At 43.5% G+C, this 15,542-nt stretch overlaps 1 protein-coding gene across 3 annotated transcripts; it reads right to left on the bottom strand.

Annotated features, from left to right (window-relative positions):
- Positions 1–3,663: 3,663 nt before the first annotated feature.
- Positions 3,664–15,363, bottom strand: AP4B1 (adaptor related protein complex 4 subunit beta 1). Of its 3 annotated transcripts, none has more exons than XM_053591262.1 (11): positions 15,291–15,363; positions 14,904–15,085; positions 12,894–13,118; positions 12,062–12,192; positions 11,444–11,591; positions 9,844–10,340; positions 8,350–8,433; positions 7,056–7,159; positions 4,839–5,046; positions 4,341–4,622; positions 3,664–4,100 (listed from the first exon to the last, which is right to left on the bottom strand). In XM_053591262.1, the coding sequence occupies exons 2-11, from the start codon at positions 15,014–15,016 to the stop codon at positions 3,673–3,675; spliced, it is 2,220 nt and encodes a 739-aa protein (XP_053447237.1). In that variant the 5' UTR covers positions 15,017–15,085; positions 15,291–15,363; the 3' UTR covers positions 3,664–3,672. The 3 variants fall into 3 exon arrangements, with proteins under 3 accessions (XP_053447237.1, XP_053447236.1, XP_053447238.1); XM_053591261.1 differs by having other exon boundaries at positions 15,220–15,351; XM_053591263.1 differs by lacking the exon at positions 15,291–15,363 and adding an exon at positions 14,455–14,542 and having other exon boundaries at positions 14,904–15,283.
- Positions 15,364–15,542: the final 179 nt, after the last annotated feature.

A 15,542-nucleotide genomic window follows, 5' to 3' on the forward strand; every position in this document is an offset into this window, starting at 1 on the left:
GAGATCATTTTAAAAGTACAATTTCAGGCTGGTAATGGTGGCTCATATCTGTAATCCTAGAACTCTGGGAGGTTGAGGCACTGGGTCACTTGAGCTCAGGAGTTTGAGACTAGCCAGAGAAAGAGTGAGTCTCCATCTTTACTAAAAACAGAAAAATTAAGGCTGGACGTGGTGTTTCACGGCTATAATCCTAGCACTCTGGGAGGCTGAGGAGGGTGGATTGCCTGAGCTCAGGAGTTTAGGACGAGCCTGAGCAAGAGCGAGCCCCCTGGGCGTTGTGGCAGACCCATGTAGTCCCAACTACTTAGGAGACTGAGGCAAGAGGATAGTGTAAACCCAAAAGTTTGAGGTTGCTGTGAGCTATGATGCTATAGCACTCTACCAAAAGTGACAAAGTGAGACTGTCTCAAAAAATTAAAAAGTTAAAATATTTAAAAAATTAAAATAGGCTCAGTGCCTGTAGCTCAGCAGCTAGGGCACCAGCAACATATACTGGAGCTGGTGGGTTTGAATCTACCCCGGACCTGCCAAACAACGACAACTACAGCCAAAAAAAGCCCGGTGTTGTGGAGGGTACCTGTAGTCCCAGCTGCTACTTGGGAGGCTGAGGCAAGAGAATCGCTTAAGGCCAAGAGTTGGAGATTGCTGTGAGCTGTGACACCATTGCACTCTACCCAGGGCAACAGCTTGAGACTCTGTCTCAAAAAAAAAAAAATTAAAAGAGGCTGAACGCCTGTAGCTCAGTGGTTAGGGTGCATGCTGCTCACATGCTCCAGGGCTGGTGAATTCAAACCTAGCTGGACCTGCTAAACAAACAAAAAAACAAACAAAAAAACCTAGGCTCAGTGCCCATAGCTCAGTGGGTAGGGTGCCAACCACAAATACTGAAAATGGTGGGTTTGAGCCTGGTCTGGGCCTGCTAAACAATAACAACTGCAGTAAAAAAAATAGCCAGGCAGTGTGGCGGGCACCTGTAGTCCCAGCTACTTGGGAGGCTGAGGCAAGAGAATTGCTTAAGCCCAAGAGTTAAGACGTTGCTGTGAGCTATAACACTACAGCACTCTATAGAAGGTGACATAGCGAGACTGTCTCAAAAAAAGAAACAATCTAGCCGAGAGTTGTGGAGGGCGCGTATAGTCCCAGCTACTAGGGAGGCTGAGGCAAGAGAATTGCTTGAACCCAAGAGTTTGAGGTTGCAATGAGCTATGACACCATGGCACTCTACTGAGGGTGACAAAATGAGACTGTCTCAAGAAAAAAAAAAAAAAAAAAAAATTACCTGTGCATCATGGTGGGTACCTATAGTCTCAGCTACTTGGAAGGCTGAGGCAGGAGGCTCGCTTGAGCCCAGGAGTTTGAGGTTGCTGTGAACTGTGATGCCATGGCACTTTAGCCTGGGCACTAGAGTGAGACTCTGTCTCAATAAATAAACACATAAATAAATAAATAAAAATAAAAAACAAAAATAAAAGTACACTTCCCATACAATTTTCTAGTTTATACATATGCCCATTAATTACATTACATGAAAGTGACCAAGTAGAACTTAATCTTCTAAAAGCTCCAGCAGTAGGGATCACTTTGGTATCATTTACTCAATTGCTGGGACACATCTAATTTTCTTCAGGTCACAACTTCAGTTACAGTCTTCGGTTTATTAAAGCCAATCAGTTTATTAAATTTCCACCACTTGCATTCTATTCCCTTGTTATACTCTGAATTAATATCACTTCAGTTTTCCTTTAGTACCTACTTAAACATTCACAGTTTAACTGAACAAATAAAAGCCCACAAAATGTACTTCTGAAGCTGTCCTGATCCCTCCCTTTCCAGTCCCTGGGGATCCAGGGTCTAAATCAGTGATTCTCAACTAAGGGCTATTTTTCCTCCCACTCCCCAGGGACCTCTGTATATGCTCAGAGACATCTTTATTTGTCACCACTGGGGTTCTACCAGCACCCAGCAGGTAGAGGCCAGAAATATCGCTAATAATCATTCTGCAGTACAGATGAACAAGCCCCACCCCACACACAGAGAATTACCTGGGTTATACTTTGTGGCTCACACCTGTAATCCCAGTGCTTTGGGAGGCCAAGGAGGGAGGATCGCTTAAGGCCAGGAGCTAAAGACCAGCCTGGACAGCATAGAAAGACCCTATCTCTAGAAAAGGAAAAAAAGAAAAGCCAGGCACAGTAGCTATTCATAAGGCTATTCTTAGCTACACATGAGGCTGAGGCAGAAAGATCACTTGAGTCCAGGAGTTTAAGGCAGCAGTGAGTTGTGATCACACCACTGTACTCTAGCCTCAGCAACAAAGCAAGACTCTATAGAAGGAAAAAAAAAAGAAAAGAAAAAAGTGAATATTTCTTCCTGTCTGATCATTTTAAAACTGACTGCTGAATCACCTATGCAACCAAATCTGAGGCTCAACTGTATTATTTATGTAGGTCTCTACCGCCTGAACATTTGTGTATTTCCCCATCTCCAACCCATGTGGTCTTAATTGGTATTTTCCTTTTCCCCATTCTGGATTCTCTGGTCTTATTTATAGTTTACCATCATTTTATTACATCTGTTCTTGCCATAAGTTGTCTCAATTAGTGCATAAAATGTGGTCAGGTATGAATAAAAAGTGAGGACAAGTAACAAGAAAACAATTACAATAGTGCTGCTGGATGTGTGCCCTACCTACTCTGATAGCTCAAATAAGAACCCTAACAAAGGCAGTGAGGGTCACAGGAAACGTGCTGAAGGAGCTCATGAAGAGCTTAATACCGAAAGACAGAGTACATATTAATTAATGAAGATACAAGAGTGAGGAAATGTTCTAGACAAGAAATAAAAGCAGATACTAAGGCACAGAGGTAAGAGAGGCTGCTACATTCATAAAAATGCAAGTGGTTTGGGCGGCGCCTGTGGCTTAGTCGGTAGGGCGCCGGCCCCATATGCCGAGGGTGGCGGGTTCAAGCCCGGCCCCGGCCAAACTGCAACCAAAAAATAGCCGGGTGTTGTGGCAGGCGCCTGTAGTCCCAGCTACTCGGGAGGCTGAGGCAAGAGAATCGCTTAAGCCCCAGGAGTTGGAGGTTGCTGTGAGCTGTGTGAGGCCACGGCACTCTACCGAGGGCCATAAAGTGAGACTCTGTCTCTACAAAAAAAAAAAAAAATGCAAGTGGTTTGCTTCTGCCAAAAGAGAGGGTGTTTTGGGAGTGGCAAAACATGATACTGAAGAGGTACTTTAGACACCATGCTAAGGACCCTGGACTCTAGCCAAAACAGCATGATCAGAAATAGAACAATCAGGAATTTACTGTAAAAATCCAAGGAATAAAGAATGATCCTCGCAAATGATGACCTCTATCAGTTTCCACCCATTAGGCATCTTTAGTTATTAATGCCATCCCTAAAATTCATTAGAAAAGAATCGAATTCCATCCTCACCCCATTCCTACCCCTTACCAACATTAATCTTTACAACATCACCGTTGAAAAATTGGGTCAATGATCAGTAAGCATGAAAGGAATAAGTTGATGGTCTTTGGGCAAAGACAGAAAAATCCTAATTCCATTCTCCTTTGCATCTGATATTATCTGGACTTACAAGCAGCTCTAATAAGAAAAACTAAGAAACTCTGATAGTTATCCATCTTATTCAGGACAAGCAACAAGAATTTGCTATGATTTTATGTCTCTAATTGTCCCAATCACAGTTTCTAATACAGAAATAAAACTGTTCAGTGTCTCCATCCTTGCCTCAGTTTGTTTCACAGAGATCTGTATTTCTGCGTTCTCGGGCTCCAACAGCAATTCTGTTAAGAAGAGACAGCCAGTATCATCCTGAGCACTGAGGTACGCTTTCCATGGCTGAGCCCCAGCCCTGCTCATTGCGATGGTCTGGATGTTTACTACTTGAAGAGCCATCTGGAGAGTGTCAGGATGGACTGCTCCTGGCCACGGCAATATGTGCTGATGAGCAACTTTGAGGCTAAGCCAAGTTTTCTCAAAATACTCAGCAGTTAGCTGGAGATTGGGAATTAGCATGAGGCTTCCAGAATCAGGGAGTCCTTGTATTCTCTCCTTGTTTTCTTCAGGAATCAGGGATCCTAGAAGAGTCAGAAAGCTTGTGTAAGAGATACTCTTAATCTGTAGGAGCTAAATTTTTTAACCTAAATCCCCATAAGGATACAATGTGTACTTCTGTCTTTGGACCAATAGCTTAAGTAACCAATGAACCTCTATCTTGCTCACAAAGTCTTCAAATTTTAGCATACTCTACTTTTACAAATCATTGCAAAGATAAAGATTTACCATGACAAAATATAAAATGTAATGATTATTTTTACCTGATGTGGTAAAAGATGCGGTGTTAGAAAGCTCTGGGCTATGACGCTTTGCCCCGTGGCATTTAGAAATAGTTGCCCAGCGGGCTTTGCCATAGACTGGCACCAGCGTGTTGAAGTCTGAGGCCCAGCTGTTCACAGGTCTTTCTGCTGGATCCTCCAAAAGTCCAAGAGAAGGGTCAGATTTTGGGCTACACAGGATTCGCTTAACTTCGTCAATACCGGCTAAGAGGAGGCGATAATAAAAGAGACCTCGGTCCCGGACAGCCATATCCTTCTCTTCCTCTGAAGTAAGACAACAGATTGAGTTAATTAAAAACAAAACCCCCTTCCTCCTATCCTCATGACAACAATAATAGGAGAAAAAAAAAATGAAGAGAAAACCCTATATAGTATTAGCATTTTCTTCTTGGGCCCCCGACATGACTTATCAAACAATGAAAACTGGGAGAATTTTTACTGTGGGTCATACCAAGTACTATTTCCTTCTGAAAAACCTACCTATGCAGTAATGTAACAAACGTCCCAGCATGTCCTGGCACTCAGCAGGTCGAGAGAGGAAAAGGCGCAGCAGAGCCGTGAGTAGCTCCATCTTAACAGCTGGAAATGTCTCTGATTTCACATTGTCTACAAAGTCCTCTAATACATAAGGAGCATTGGGAATTCTTTCCCCGTGGACCCCAAGTAGCCAAATAAGTGCCTGCTTCCCCTAAGGAATAAAAGAATTAGAACAGGTGTGCAATACTTGGCTGTCCAAAACACAGGACAGTGGGTGGTGCCTGTGGTTGAGTAGGGTGCCAGCCCCATATACCAAGGGTGGCGGATTCAAACTCAGTCCCGGACAAAGTGCAACAAAAAATAGCCAGGCATTGTGGCGGGCGCCTGTAGTCCCAGCTACTTGGTTGGCTGAGGCAAGAAAATCACCTAAGCTCAAGAGCTGGAGGTTGCTGTGAGCTGTTACGTCATGGCACTCTACCGAGGGCAAGAAAGTGAGACTCTTGTCTCTAAAAAAAATTAAAAATAAAAAACAAAACTTAGGACAATAAACAACCTAGTTTTGTTTTTCCCTAGTGATAGCAAAAAAGACATAATCTTTCATTCATTCCAACTTGCATTTTATTGATTACCCTCTACTACACTGTTAACAAATACGAACAAAATTCTAAGGTATAAGAGGAAACTCAAAATTGTCATAACCTACGTTCATTAAGCAATAAATAAGGCTTCTTCAGCTTTGGGGCCTCTTGCCCAATGTGCGGTTTAGTGTTTAGTGGAAGCTACTCAGAGTCTTAAGTTTTTCATGAAAGTGGTGAATAAATTAATAACCTAGAGTGCACATCAGAGTTATCTGTGATAGTTTTTTTCTTTTTTTTCTGAAACAGAGTCTCACTATGTTGCCCTTGGTAGAGTACCGTGGTGTCATAGCTCACAACAACCTCCAATTCTTGGGCTTAAGCAATTCTCTTGCTTCAGCCTCCCAAGTAGCTGAGATGCAGGTGCCTGCCACAACACCCAGCTATTTTGCTCTTTTTTGTAGTTGTCACTATTGTTTGGCAGGCCTGGGCTGGGTTCGAACCCACCAGCCTTGGTGTTATGTGGCCTGCGCTACTGAGCTACAGGCACTGGGCCTGTGATGATTCTTAAAAATACATCTGTCTGGGCGGCACCTGTGGCTCAAGGAGTAGGGCGCCAGTCCCATATGCCGGAGGTGGTGGGTTCAAACCCACCCCGGCCAAAACAAAACAAAACAAAAAAAAATACATCTGTCTAGGCCCACCACTCCTGAATATTTAAGTCAGTAGACCTGGGATGAAGCCCAGATCTGTAAAAATTCCACAAATGATTGATTCTAATTCCAGCTAAAAACTCCATGGTCTAAATCTCTTACTCAAAAATATTGAAAAGAACAGTGGCACCACAAAGTATTTATAATAAAAATCATAGATAAAGGCCAGGCACACTGGCTCTCACACCTATAATTCTAGCACTCTGAGAGGCTGAGGTGGGTATGTTGCCTGAGCTCACAGCCAGCCTGAGCCACAGCGAGACCTCATCTGTAAAAATAGCTGGGTGCTGTGGCAGGCATCTGTAGTCCCAGCTACTTGGGAGGCTGAGGCAAGAGAATCGCTTGAGCCCAAGAATTTGAGGTTGCTGTGAGCTGAGGCCACAGTACTCTACTGAAGGTAACAAAGCAAGACTCTGCCTCAAAAAAAAAAAAAAAAAAAGATAAATCCTATTTTTATTTTTAATTTATTTCCTATAATCCTTTTGAGAAAGGATCTCTCTCTGTCATCCAGACTGGAGTACAGTTACACAACCACAGCTCACCGCAGTAAGTCCAACTCCTGGGCTCAAGCAAGACCCCTGGCTCAGCCTCTCCCACGTATCTAGGACTGTAAGTGTGTGCCACCATGCCCAGGTAATTTTAAAAATTATTTTAGAGATGGGTTTTGCCATGTTTGTCAGGCTGGTCTTAAACTCTTGTGCTAAAAAAATCCTCCCACCTCAGCTTCCAAAACTGCTGGGATTACAGACATGAGCCACCACGTCTGGCCTATTTTATAATTTATTTCCCCTCTAAAGCCAAAAGAGAATCTGTGGTGACAAAAGAGTTTCCACTTCTAACATGGGCTAGAAAGAATAATCCGATTCTATTTCAGAGAGCAGGGTCCCAAGCATTCCCCTTCTACCTAGAAGTAAAGGAGAATTACAGTCTACCTCGCTGTCCTGAATGTTCTCCTCACAGCCGGGCAGCGCCTCACACACAGCTTCGGTACACTGAGGACACAACCAAACCAGGTCTCGGAAAGTCTGCACCACCACTACAACACATCCCAGGATACAAGAAGACAGAATTAAAGCCTCTCTGCAGGAAGGAAGCTTAAGAAGAGTCATATATTCAGACTAGTTTTCTGGCTAAATTTCTGTAAAACTTGTTTTGGAGGGGTAGTCAATGATTATCTGAGAAATGAGAAATGCAATCACACGGTAATAATTTTTTTTTTTTTTTTTTTGCGATTTTTGGCCGGGGCTGGGTTTGAACCTGCCACCTCTGGCATATGGGGTTGGTACGCCACTCCTTTGAGCCATAGGCGCCCTCCCCCCCCACCAGTAATAATTTCTTGAATGAATCTCTTATCAGACATCTCTTATCAGACTGCATGAGGATAAATGAGGTAATGTATGGGAAAGCATTTTGTAAAATGTAAAGCTATGTGCAAACGTGGGGTAGTGTTGCTACTGAATGATACTCTAAATTTAGATCATGTAAATGGAGCCACCATGACTGGGACTATGGTGAGGCAAGGGAGGTGTATCTAGGGTGCACAATTTAAGAAGTCATACGGGTTGGTTATTACATGAACCTGACAGTTGTTTTCTTTTTTTTGAGACAGAGTCTCAATCTGTCACCTTGGATAGAGTGCGGTGGCATCATAGCTCACAGCAACCTTAAACTCTTGGGCTCAAGCAGTCCTCTTGCCTCAGTCTCCCAAGTAGCTGGGACTATAGGAATGCGCCACTAAGACAGCTAGTTTTTCTATTTTTAGTATAGACGGGGTCTTACTCTTGCTCAGGCTGTTCTCAAACTCCTGAGCTCAGGCAATCCTCCCACCTCAGCCTCCCAGAGTGCTAGGATTACAGGTGTAAGCCACGGCACCCACCAGTAAGAGCTTTCTTAAATTTTGCATCCTAAGCACCTTGCTTGCTTTACCCTTATTATAGCCTGGAAGCCTACAGTATACAGGCATAAAAGAAAGAGGGGTAAAAATGGGGAAATAATAAGCAAGTCATCCTCGTACCCTTCATTATCTGTGTACAGCCTTGCAGACTCATGGTAGCCCGAAGACTCAATACCCTGTTAGGTCTACACACTGTATGCTTCTCTGACAGCAACAGATGATGATATAAGGAAAAGTTAAAAACGCTGTATTACTCCTTCAACAACAAATTTTAAAGCAACTACTACAGGCCAGGCACTTGTCGAGAAAGCTCCTAGAAAGGTAGCCATTACCTGTGGTAATGTGCTCTTGTCGAAGCCCTAGCAACTCTGTTAGAATCTGTACACATTGATCTGTGTAAGTCCTAGCAATGCCACCTACAGAGAAAGCAAAGAAAAATATTAAGTCAAATACTAGTACCTCATTCTAGAATTATTTCCCACCAAAGGCAAAAGGGTCAGAGACTACAAAAAAAAAAAAAAAAAAAAATTTAAAAAATCACCTCTTATTTGATAAAATAAAAAGAATTTAAGTTTGCTATAAATGTAACTTCAGTAAAAAACATTCCATTTTTTTTCATTGACTACCAGAAAATTAAGAATTTCTCACTGAACAAGGTTGGGAACTTATAGTAACAAAGGTATTTATGTGGCAGCCAGCTATATGAAGCACTGCTTCTGCTGAAGCACATCCACAAAGGGTATTCCTGATGGAAACACGTGCCAGCAGTCTCCTGAATGAGGGATTTCTATCTCCCCTTTTCTCTGCCCCTAAAAATAACTATGCTTTATTTTAAATATGAGGATTCCTCCATTTCCTCTTACACTTCAAAACACTCCAAAATCTAGCTCCTTAACTACTTTTAATTTTGTTATTTTTCTCCCAGAGACAGAGTATCGCTCTGTTACCCATAGCTCACTGCATTCTCAAACTCCTGGGTTATTTGATTTCTGCCTCAGGCTCCCGAGTAGCTGAGACTACAAGCATGTGCCACCATGCCCAGCTAATATTTTAATTTTTTTCTAGAGATTGGCACAGGCTGGTCTCAAATTCCTGGCCTCAAGCAGTCTTCCCACTTCAGCCTCCCAAAGTGTTGGGAATACAGGCATGAACCACAGCACCTGGCTTGCTCTCAGTTTTGAGTTACTCTAGGCTTTTACATCCTAGACAGAATCGTATGAAAAAGTCTAGATGATTTAAGAATTCTTTTGTGTTGGTCTATACTCAGCACAACACACACTCTATAGCAGAAGTTCAATAATGAATTGACATAGGACTTTGAACCAGAAAAGCTAGACTATAGTCCTAGTTTGGCAATTTGATAACCTTTTTTTTTTTTTTTTTTTTTGCCAGGGCAGGGTTTGAACCCACCACCTCCAGTATATGGGGCTGGTGCCTTACTCACTGAGCCACAGGTGCCACCCTAACCTTTTTTTTTTTTTTTTTTTTTTGTGCAAGAATTTCGTTTTTAATAACACTTGTCTACTTATCCTGATTGCCTTGCAAGACTGTGGTAAGATGATGTATAGGACAGCATTTTGGACAGAAGACAACAAAAATTTTAAATGTTGTAGTTTAAGTTACCTGTATTCTCTTATCCTGGAAGATACACAGCAACAGTTGGGGAAAAAAGTCTCCCTTATTTGTAGTCACTGACCCAATTCTTGAGTGCATGGTACTTTATCTCTGAAACAAGATTCATGCCCTTTTGCTTTCTATGTTCTTCTGACCATAGCTTTCTAGCTGGCTCGTCTAGCTTCTCAAAAGGAAAAGCAGCAGATATTTACCTATGGCAAAGATGGCAGCCTGTGAAAAGTCAGCAGACACATCAGTGCAGTACCCACGGAGCTCCTCCAGCACCTGCTGCACGTTCTCGTCATTCACCAGCTCACACAGCACCTCCACCTTCTGCAGTTTGATGTAGTGGGGCTCCGAGTAGGAGCAAAAAAACTTTTTATAGTGGCTGCTAAAATGACCTGGCAAACTATGCAAGATCTGGCGCACGTGGCAAAGGGCAACAAAACAGAGTTCTCGGCTCTCTGAAGAACAGGCAGCTAGCAAAGGCCCCTTGACTCGCACAAGCACATCAGTTTGTACATGTGGAAATTTTTTTGCCAAGATCAGAAAGAGTTTTGTGGCTCCTATCACCACACCTGGGCTACTGCTTTTGAGAAAGCTGTCCAGCAAATTGAGAATGTCAAACAATTCTTCCTCACTGCGGGGTTGGTAGCGTAGCAGAAAGTTCAATACTTCAGCCTGGCCCCACTGGTCCAATTTTGACATTCTACACCAAAATGAAACAAAAGCACTATTTTAGCAAGAAAATTAGCACTATCTCCATGCTACTGCCACTTAACCAGTCAGCTATTCATCATAACAAGGGGAGAATTCTTTTTTTTTTTTTTTATGGACAGAGTTTCATTTTGTTGCCCTTGGTAGAGTGCCGTGACGTCACAGCTCACAGCAACCTCCAACTCCTGGGCTTAGGCAATTCTCTTGCCTCAGCCTCCCAGGTAGCTGGGACTACAGGCGCCCACCATAATGTCCAGCTATTTTTTTGTTGCAGTTTGGCCGGGGCCGGGTTCAAACCTGCCACTCTCGGTATGTGGGGCCGAAGCCCTACCCACTGAGCCACAGGCGCCACCCACAAGGGGAGAATTCTTAAAAATAAGCTATAACATATTGAATCATTCTTTTTACATACTATTAATATGTAAAGGTAACACAAAATAGTCTTTAAATTCCAAGATGAGCTGATGATATAAATGCACACTCATTTAAGGTCAAAGATGTGATCAGTACAGAAGGGGTACTGATTCTCTACATTTTAAGACACTAAGTACGTTAATTTGGGAGGACATAATGACCAATTATAGATAGGAGGAATCTATCTCTTCAGGATTTCCTGCTATCTCTCTGTATCACCAAGAGAAACTAAGATTGTAAAAAAGAAAAAAAAAAATTCTCACAGTGAAATGTAAGGAAGTTAATAATTATGGTTATGGCTTAATGTCTGTAGCACAGCAGTTACGGCGTCAGCCACACACATTGAGGCTGGCAGGTTCAAACCCAGCCTGGACCAGCTAAACAACAATGACAACTTTAACAAAAAACAGCCAGGCATTGTGGTGGGCACCTATAGTTCCAGCTACTTGGGAGGCTGAGGCAAGAGGATCACTTAAGCCCAGGAGGTTGCTGTGAGCTGTGACGGTACAGGACTCTACTGAGGGTGACATAGTGAGACTCTGTCTCAAAAAAAAAAATTATGGTTAACTGTCCTTTCGACCCTATAAAAGTTGTTCAAGACTTCGTAATTCAACACATCAGTAAGATTCCATTATGTTGCAGATCTCATAATAAAAAAAGCAGTAAGGAAGGCATCCAAACCGATTTAAGAGATGGTGGGCAATGGGCTTATTGATGACAACACCTCCTTCCTGTTTCAGAATTTCCTCTAGAGATCTCAGGCAGTTCACAACCACAATTGGATCCTGGTCACGTAGCAAACTGTATAACTCATTTACCAGGGCACCATCTGTAAAAAAGTGAACAAAGATCTCAGATAAAGAAAAAAAGCTTCAGAGTCACAGGGATAGAGCCAGAGTAATAGTTCCTGACAGACAAAACTGAACTTCTCTGCCACAAAAACCACAAAGGCAATAACAAAGTGCAAGGCAAAAAACTGTCATCTCCAGACTGTTCTAAGTAGCTAAGTGAGAGCATAGGCTCTCACTTGTACCCCAAAGAATTTCTTTAACCTCAGAAAATACCAAGCTCTACAGCCTATTTAAAGAGACATGTTAAAAATGGGACCACATTTTTATTTTCTACCAAAGCTACATAATCTTAAGCTACATTTTTTTCTTTTTTTTTGCAGTTTTTGGCTGGAGCTGGGTTTGAACCCACACCTCCGGCATATGGGGCAGGCAGAGCCACAGGCACTGCCCAAACTACATTCATAATAGAGGAACAAATATTGGTCATGAGGGGTTACACCGAACTTACCCACTTCAGCGTCTCCATGAAGATTATGCATCTTGGCACAGCCAAGGACTGCTACCCTCCTGACATATGAAGCCTTATCCCGTAAGCCACTGAGAATAGGTTGTTGGATATATTCCTGCACACCAGGCATCCTAAGCAACATATCCTGGAGTTAGCCAGATCCTGAAATACTAGTTTTTATATAATTCAGCCCTTTTTCACTTAGCAGAGAGTTCAGTAGATGTTTAAATGTGTTATCATCATGAAGAACTGCAGAAAGCTTCCACCAAACTCAAAAAGCCATAATTTCACTTTCCATTTGGAATAATGCTGCACAGGTATAAAGACAGATATCTAGGTAATAGTTTAGAAATCTTTAACAACTGAGGGCTATCTTACTGAGATGAGTATGGAAAACTCCCTTTAACCACATGATATTGCTTATTAAGTCAAAGTAATAACTAAAAATCTGAGTTCAGGGTATAATACTGTTTTTTCCACTATTAAGCTCAGTGCCAGGCATGGTGGCTCAAGCCTATAATCCTAGCACTTTGGGAGGCCAAGGGGGGGTGGATTGCCTGAGCTCACAGTTTTGAGACCAGCCTGAGCAAGAGCAAGACCTCCTCTCTAAAAATAGCCGGGCATTGTGGCGGGCACCTGTAGTCCCAGCTACTAGGGAAGCTCAGGCATGAGGACCTTTTGAGCCCAAGAGTTTGAGGTTGCTGTGAGCTAGGATGATGCCATGGCGCTGAACCCCAGGACGACAGAGGAAGACTGTCTCAAAAAGAAACCTGCACCACGATCTCCAGAATTCATCAGGCACTGAGGACCAGTCAGAGCAGAGGGTGCTTACCTGAGGCTACACATGCTCCGTAGTGCCAGCCCTCGCACCATCGGGTTGGGGTCTGAGCAGTCTTTGCACAGTGTATTGATGGCAAGAAGAGCCAGATCTGGTTTCAGGGGGGCATATGTGCACATGTAAAGATAAACCAACTTCTTCTGAACGATGTCCACAGTGGCACTGGCCTTCACCATTTCCATGAAAACACCAGACATATCCAAGCCCTGAGTCATGTGCCTGAAAACAACACACAAGGCAGAAAGAAATAAAATACAAAATCTCCAACTTACAGTGGAGGTTTACTTACACACATACTGGTTATCCAACAAGATCACGATTTCTTCCAAGGAAGTAACTAAGGCTACCTTGTCTATCCACCACACAATACTTCATACCATGGGCCTGGAATAAACATTATTCTTCTATTCATTCAATAAATACTTATTGAATCCCTTGTACATTCTAGTGAAATTCAGCTTTTCCATCCAGGGACGTGCTCTGGGGACATAATCTTGAAGAAGGTATGACCTCTGGGAATTAAAAGTCTATTAAGGAGCCAGACAAGAAAATCACCAATTCCATACAACAAACAAGTATTTAAACAGAAGTAATGTGCAAGGTACAGAACACCACTAATTATAGTACAACAGGTAAGTACTAAAACAGAAGTAACGTACAAGGTATAAAAGGGATCCAAGTCTGACAATGGCAGGAAGTCAGAGAATCAGTTCACAGAGGAAGTAATACTGTAGCTGCATGAGCAGGAGCTCACCAGGCAGATGTGACAGAGAGGTCATAAGCTATGAGGCATGTACATATGAGCAAGAATAACACACTCGTTTAAGAGTATGCAGGGAGTTGGATTAATAGGTTGTTCCTTGGCTGCAATGATGTTTGGACTTTATTCTGTAGATTATCATTTCACTGAGGTCTCTTACTGGTATCAGCTATGTATACAGAATATACAGTTGTGTATATTCAACAAACATCTATTCTCCTGTATTCCATTGCACCCTACTGTAATCAGAATCAATCCTTGGACTGGATAAAAAAATCTGCATTTTTATGCCAGATGTGGTACTTGTAATCCTAGTACTCTGAGAGGCTGAGGCAGGTGGCTTGCTTAAGCTGAGGAGTTCAAGACCAGGCTGAGCAAGAGTGATAATCTATCTCTACCAAAAATAGAAAACCTAGCCAGGCATTTTGGGGGGAGGCACCTGTAGTCCCAGCACTTAGGAGGCTAAGGTAGGAGGATCACTTGAGACTAAGAGTTCGAGGTTGCTGTGAACTATGATGCCATAGCGCACTACCCAGAGTGAGAGTGTCTCAAAAAACAAAAAAGAGAAAAATATGTATTTTAAAATAAATCTGTATTCTGTGCACACTAAAGCTGATGAACCACAGCTGTAGGCGAAAGTTCTATGTTCAGATTTGCAAATGGGAAAATTCTGACTGAAATGAGGTAAAGTGGCCTTTAAGTAAGCTTCTGCAATTGCTGTGGTGATAAAGGCCTTAGCCAGAACAACAATGCCAGTAAAAAAGAGGATGGATGTTTAGAATTATACATTCATACCATTAACCTTCAGCAGTGAAGGATCAGGTGTTATTAAGGTTGACTTGGCTGGCTTACAGTGGCTGACATTCACCAACACAATTATAAGCTGAAGAGCAGATTTGGAGAGAAGAATGTCGGTGTTGCACAAACCTTTGATAAATTACCCAGGTAGCAGTGGGATATGTGGATCTGAGGCCTGCACTGTGATATATCTTAGATTCAGGTGTCAGTAGTAATTGTTCAAGCCCATGACAAGTGGAACCACTCAACTGAGTAAAAGATGTCACACAAGGAAGACTGAGATGGTACTTCAGAAAAGGACGATGTAGACCGAATCATACAACTGCCGTGTATGGACGTTCATTTACTCTTCCAGAGCGGCCAGGGTAGTGAGCCCAGATGGGGACTGCTACGGGGGTCGGGGTTAGGGTGGGGGCATTTAGGAAGCCAAAGGAACTGGGTGATACCTAATCACTCGTTGGATAACATTCCGGTAGCGCAGCCTATCAGCTTGAATGTGAGGATTACACAGAGCCTTCTTCAACTCCTTCACCACGTCCTCGGAGCCAAAGTAAGGCATCTTCTCTAACAGTCAGGAGGCAGTCCCCACAAATCCCTGGGTAACTCCCGGGAGTCGCGTTGCGGGAGCCTGAGTAAAGGAAAAAGACTAAGGCGTGCTCTCGCCCCAGGCCTGGATTCCCTAGGCCCGGAACCCAGGCCCTCCGACACACTTCAACTCCCTCCGCTCCCCGGCGAGCCCCACCAAGGCCGTTCAAGCCCCACCCTAGACCCGCAGGCGTCTGCTCCGCCGACAGGACGCTCCGCGACCTCTAGGCCCTCCGCCCGATTCCAACCCCACCGCCGACGTTCCGTAGACCCCTCCCTCTGCAATTCCAGCCTTTCCTGCGCCTCCGCGCCGTTGCCGTCACGGATAAGCCCAATCATGCTCTCTGCGGAAGTCCCGCCCCTTCGCGCCGTCACGGATAAGCCCAATCATGCTCTCTGCGGAAGTCCCGCCCCTTCGCCCGGGGAACAAACAGAGCAGCTGCCACTCTCCCAGCGAGCACAGAGCGTAGTCCGCACACAGACCTTAGGCGCCCTTCCCC

Source organism: Nycticebus coucang, chromosome 5 (genome assembly GCF_027406575.1).
Source record: "Nycticebus coucang isolate mNycCou1 chromosome 5, mNycCou1.pri, whole genome shotgun sequence".
Taxonomy (NCBI): domain Eukaryota; kingdom Metazoa; phylum Chordata; class Mammalia; order Primates; family Lorisidae; genus Nycticebus; species Nycticebus coucang.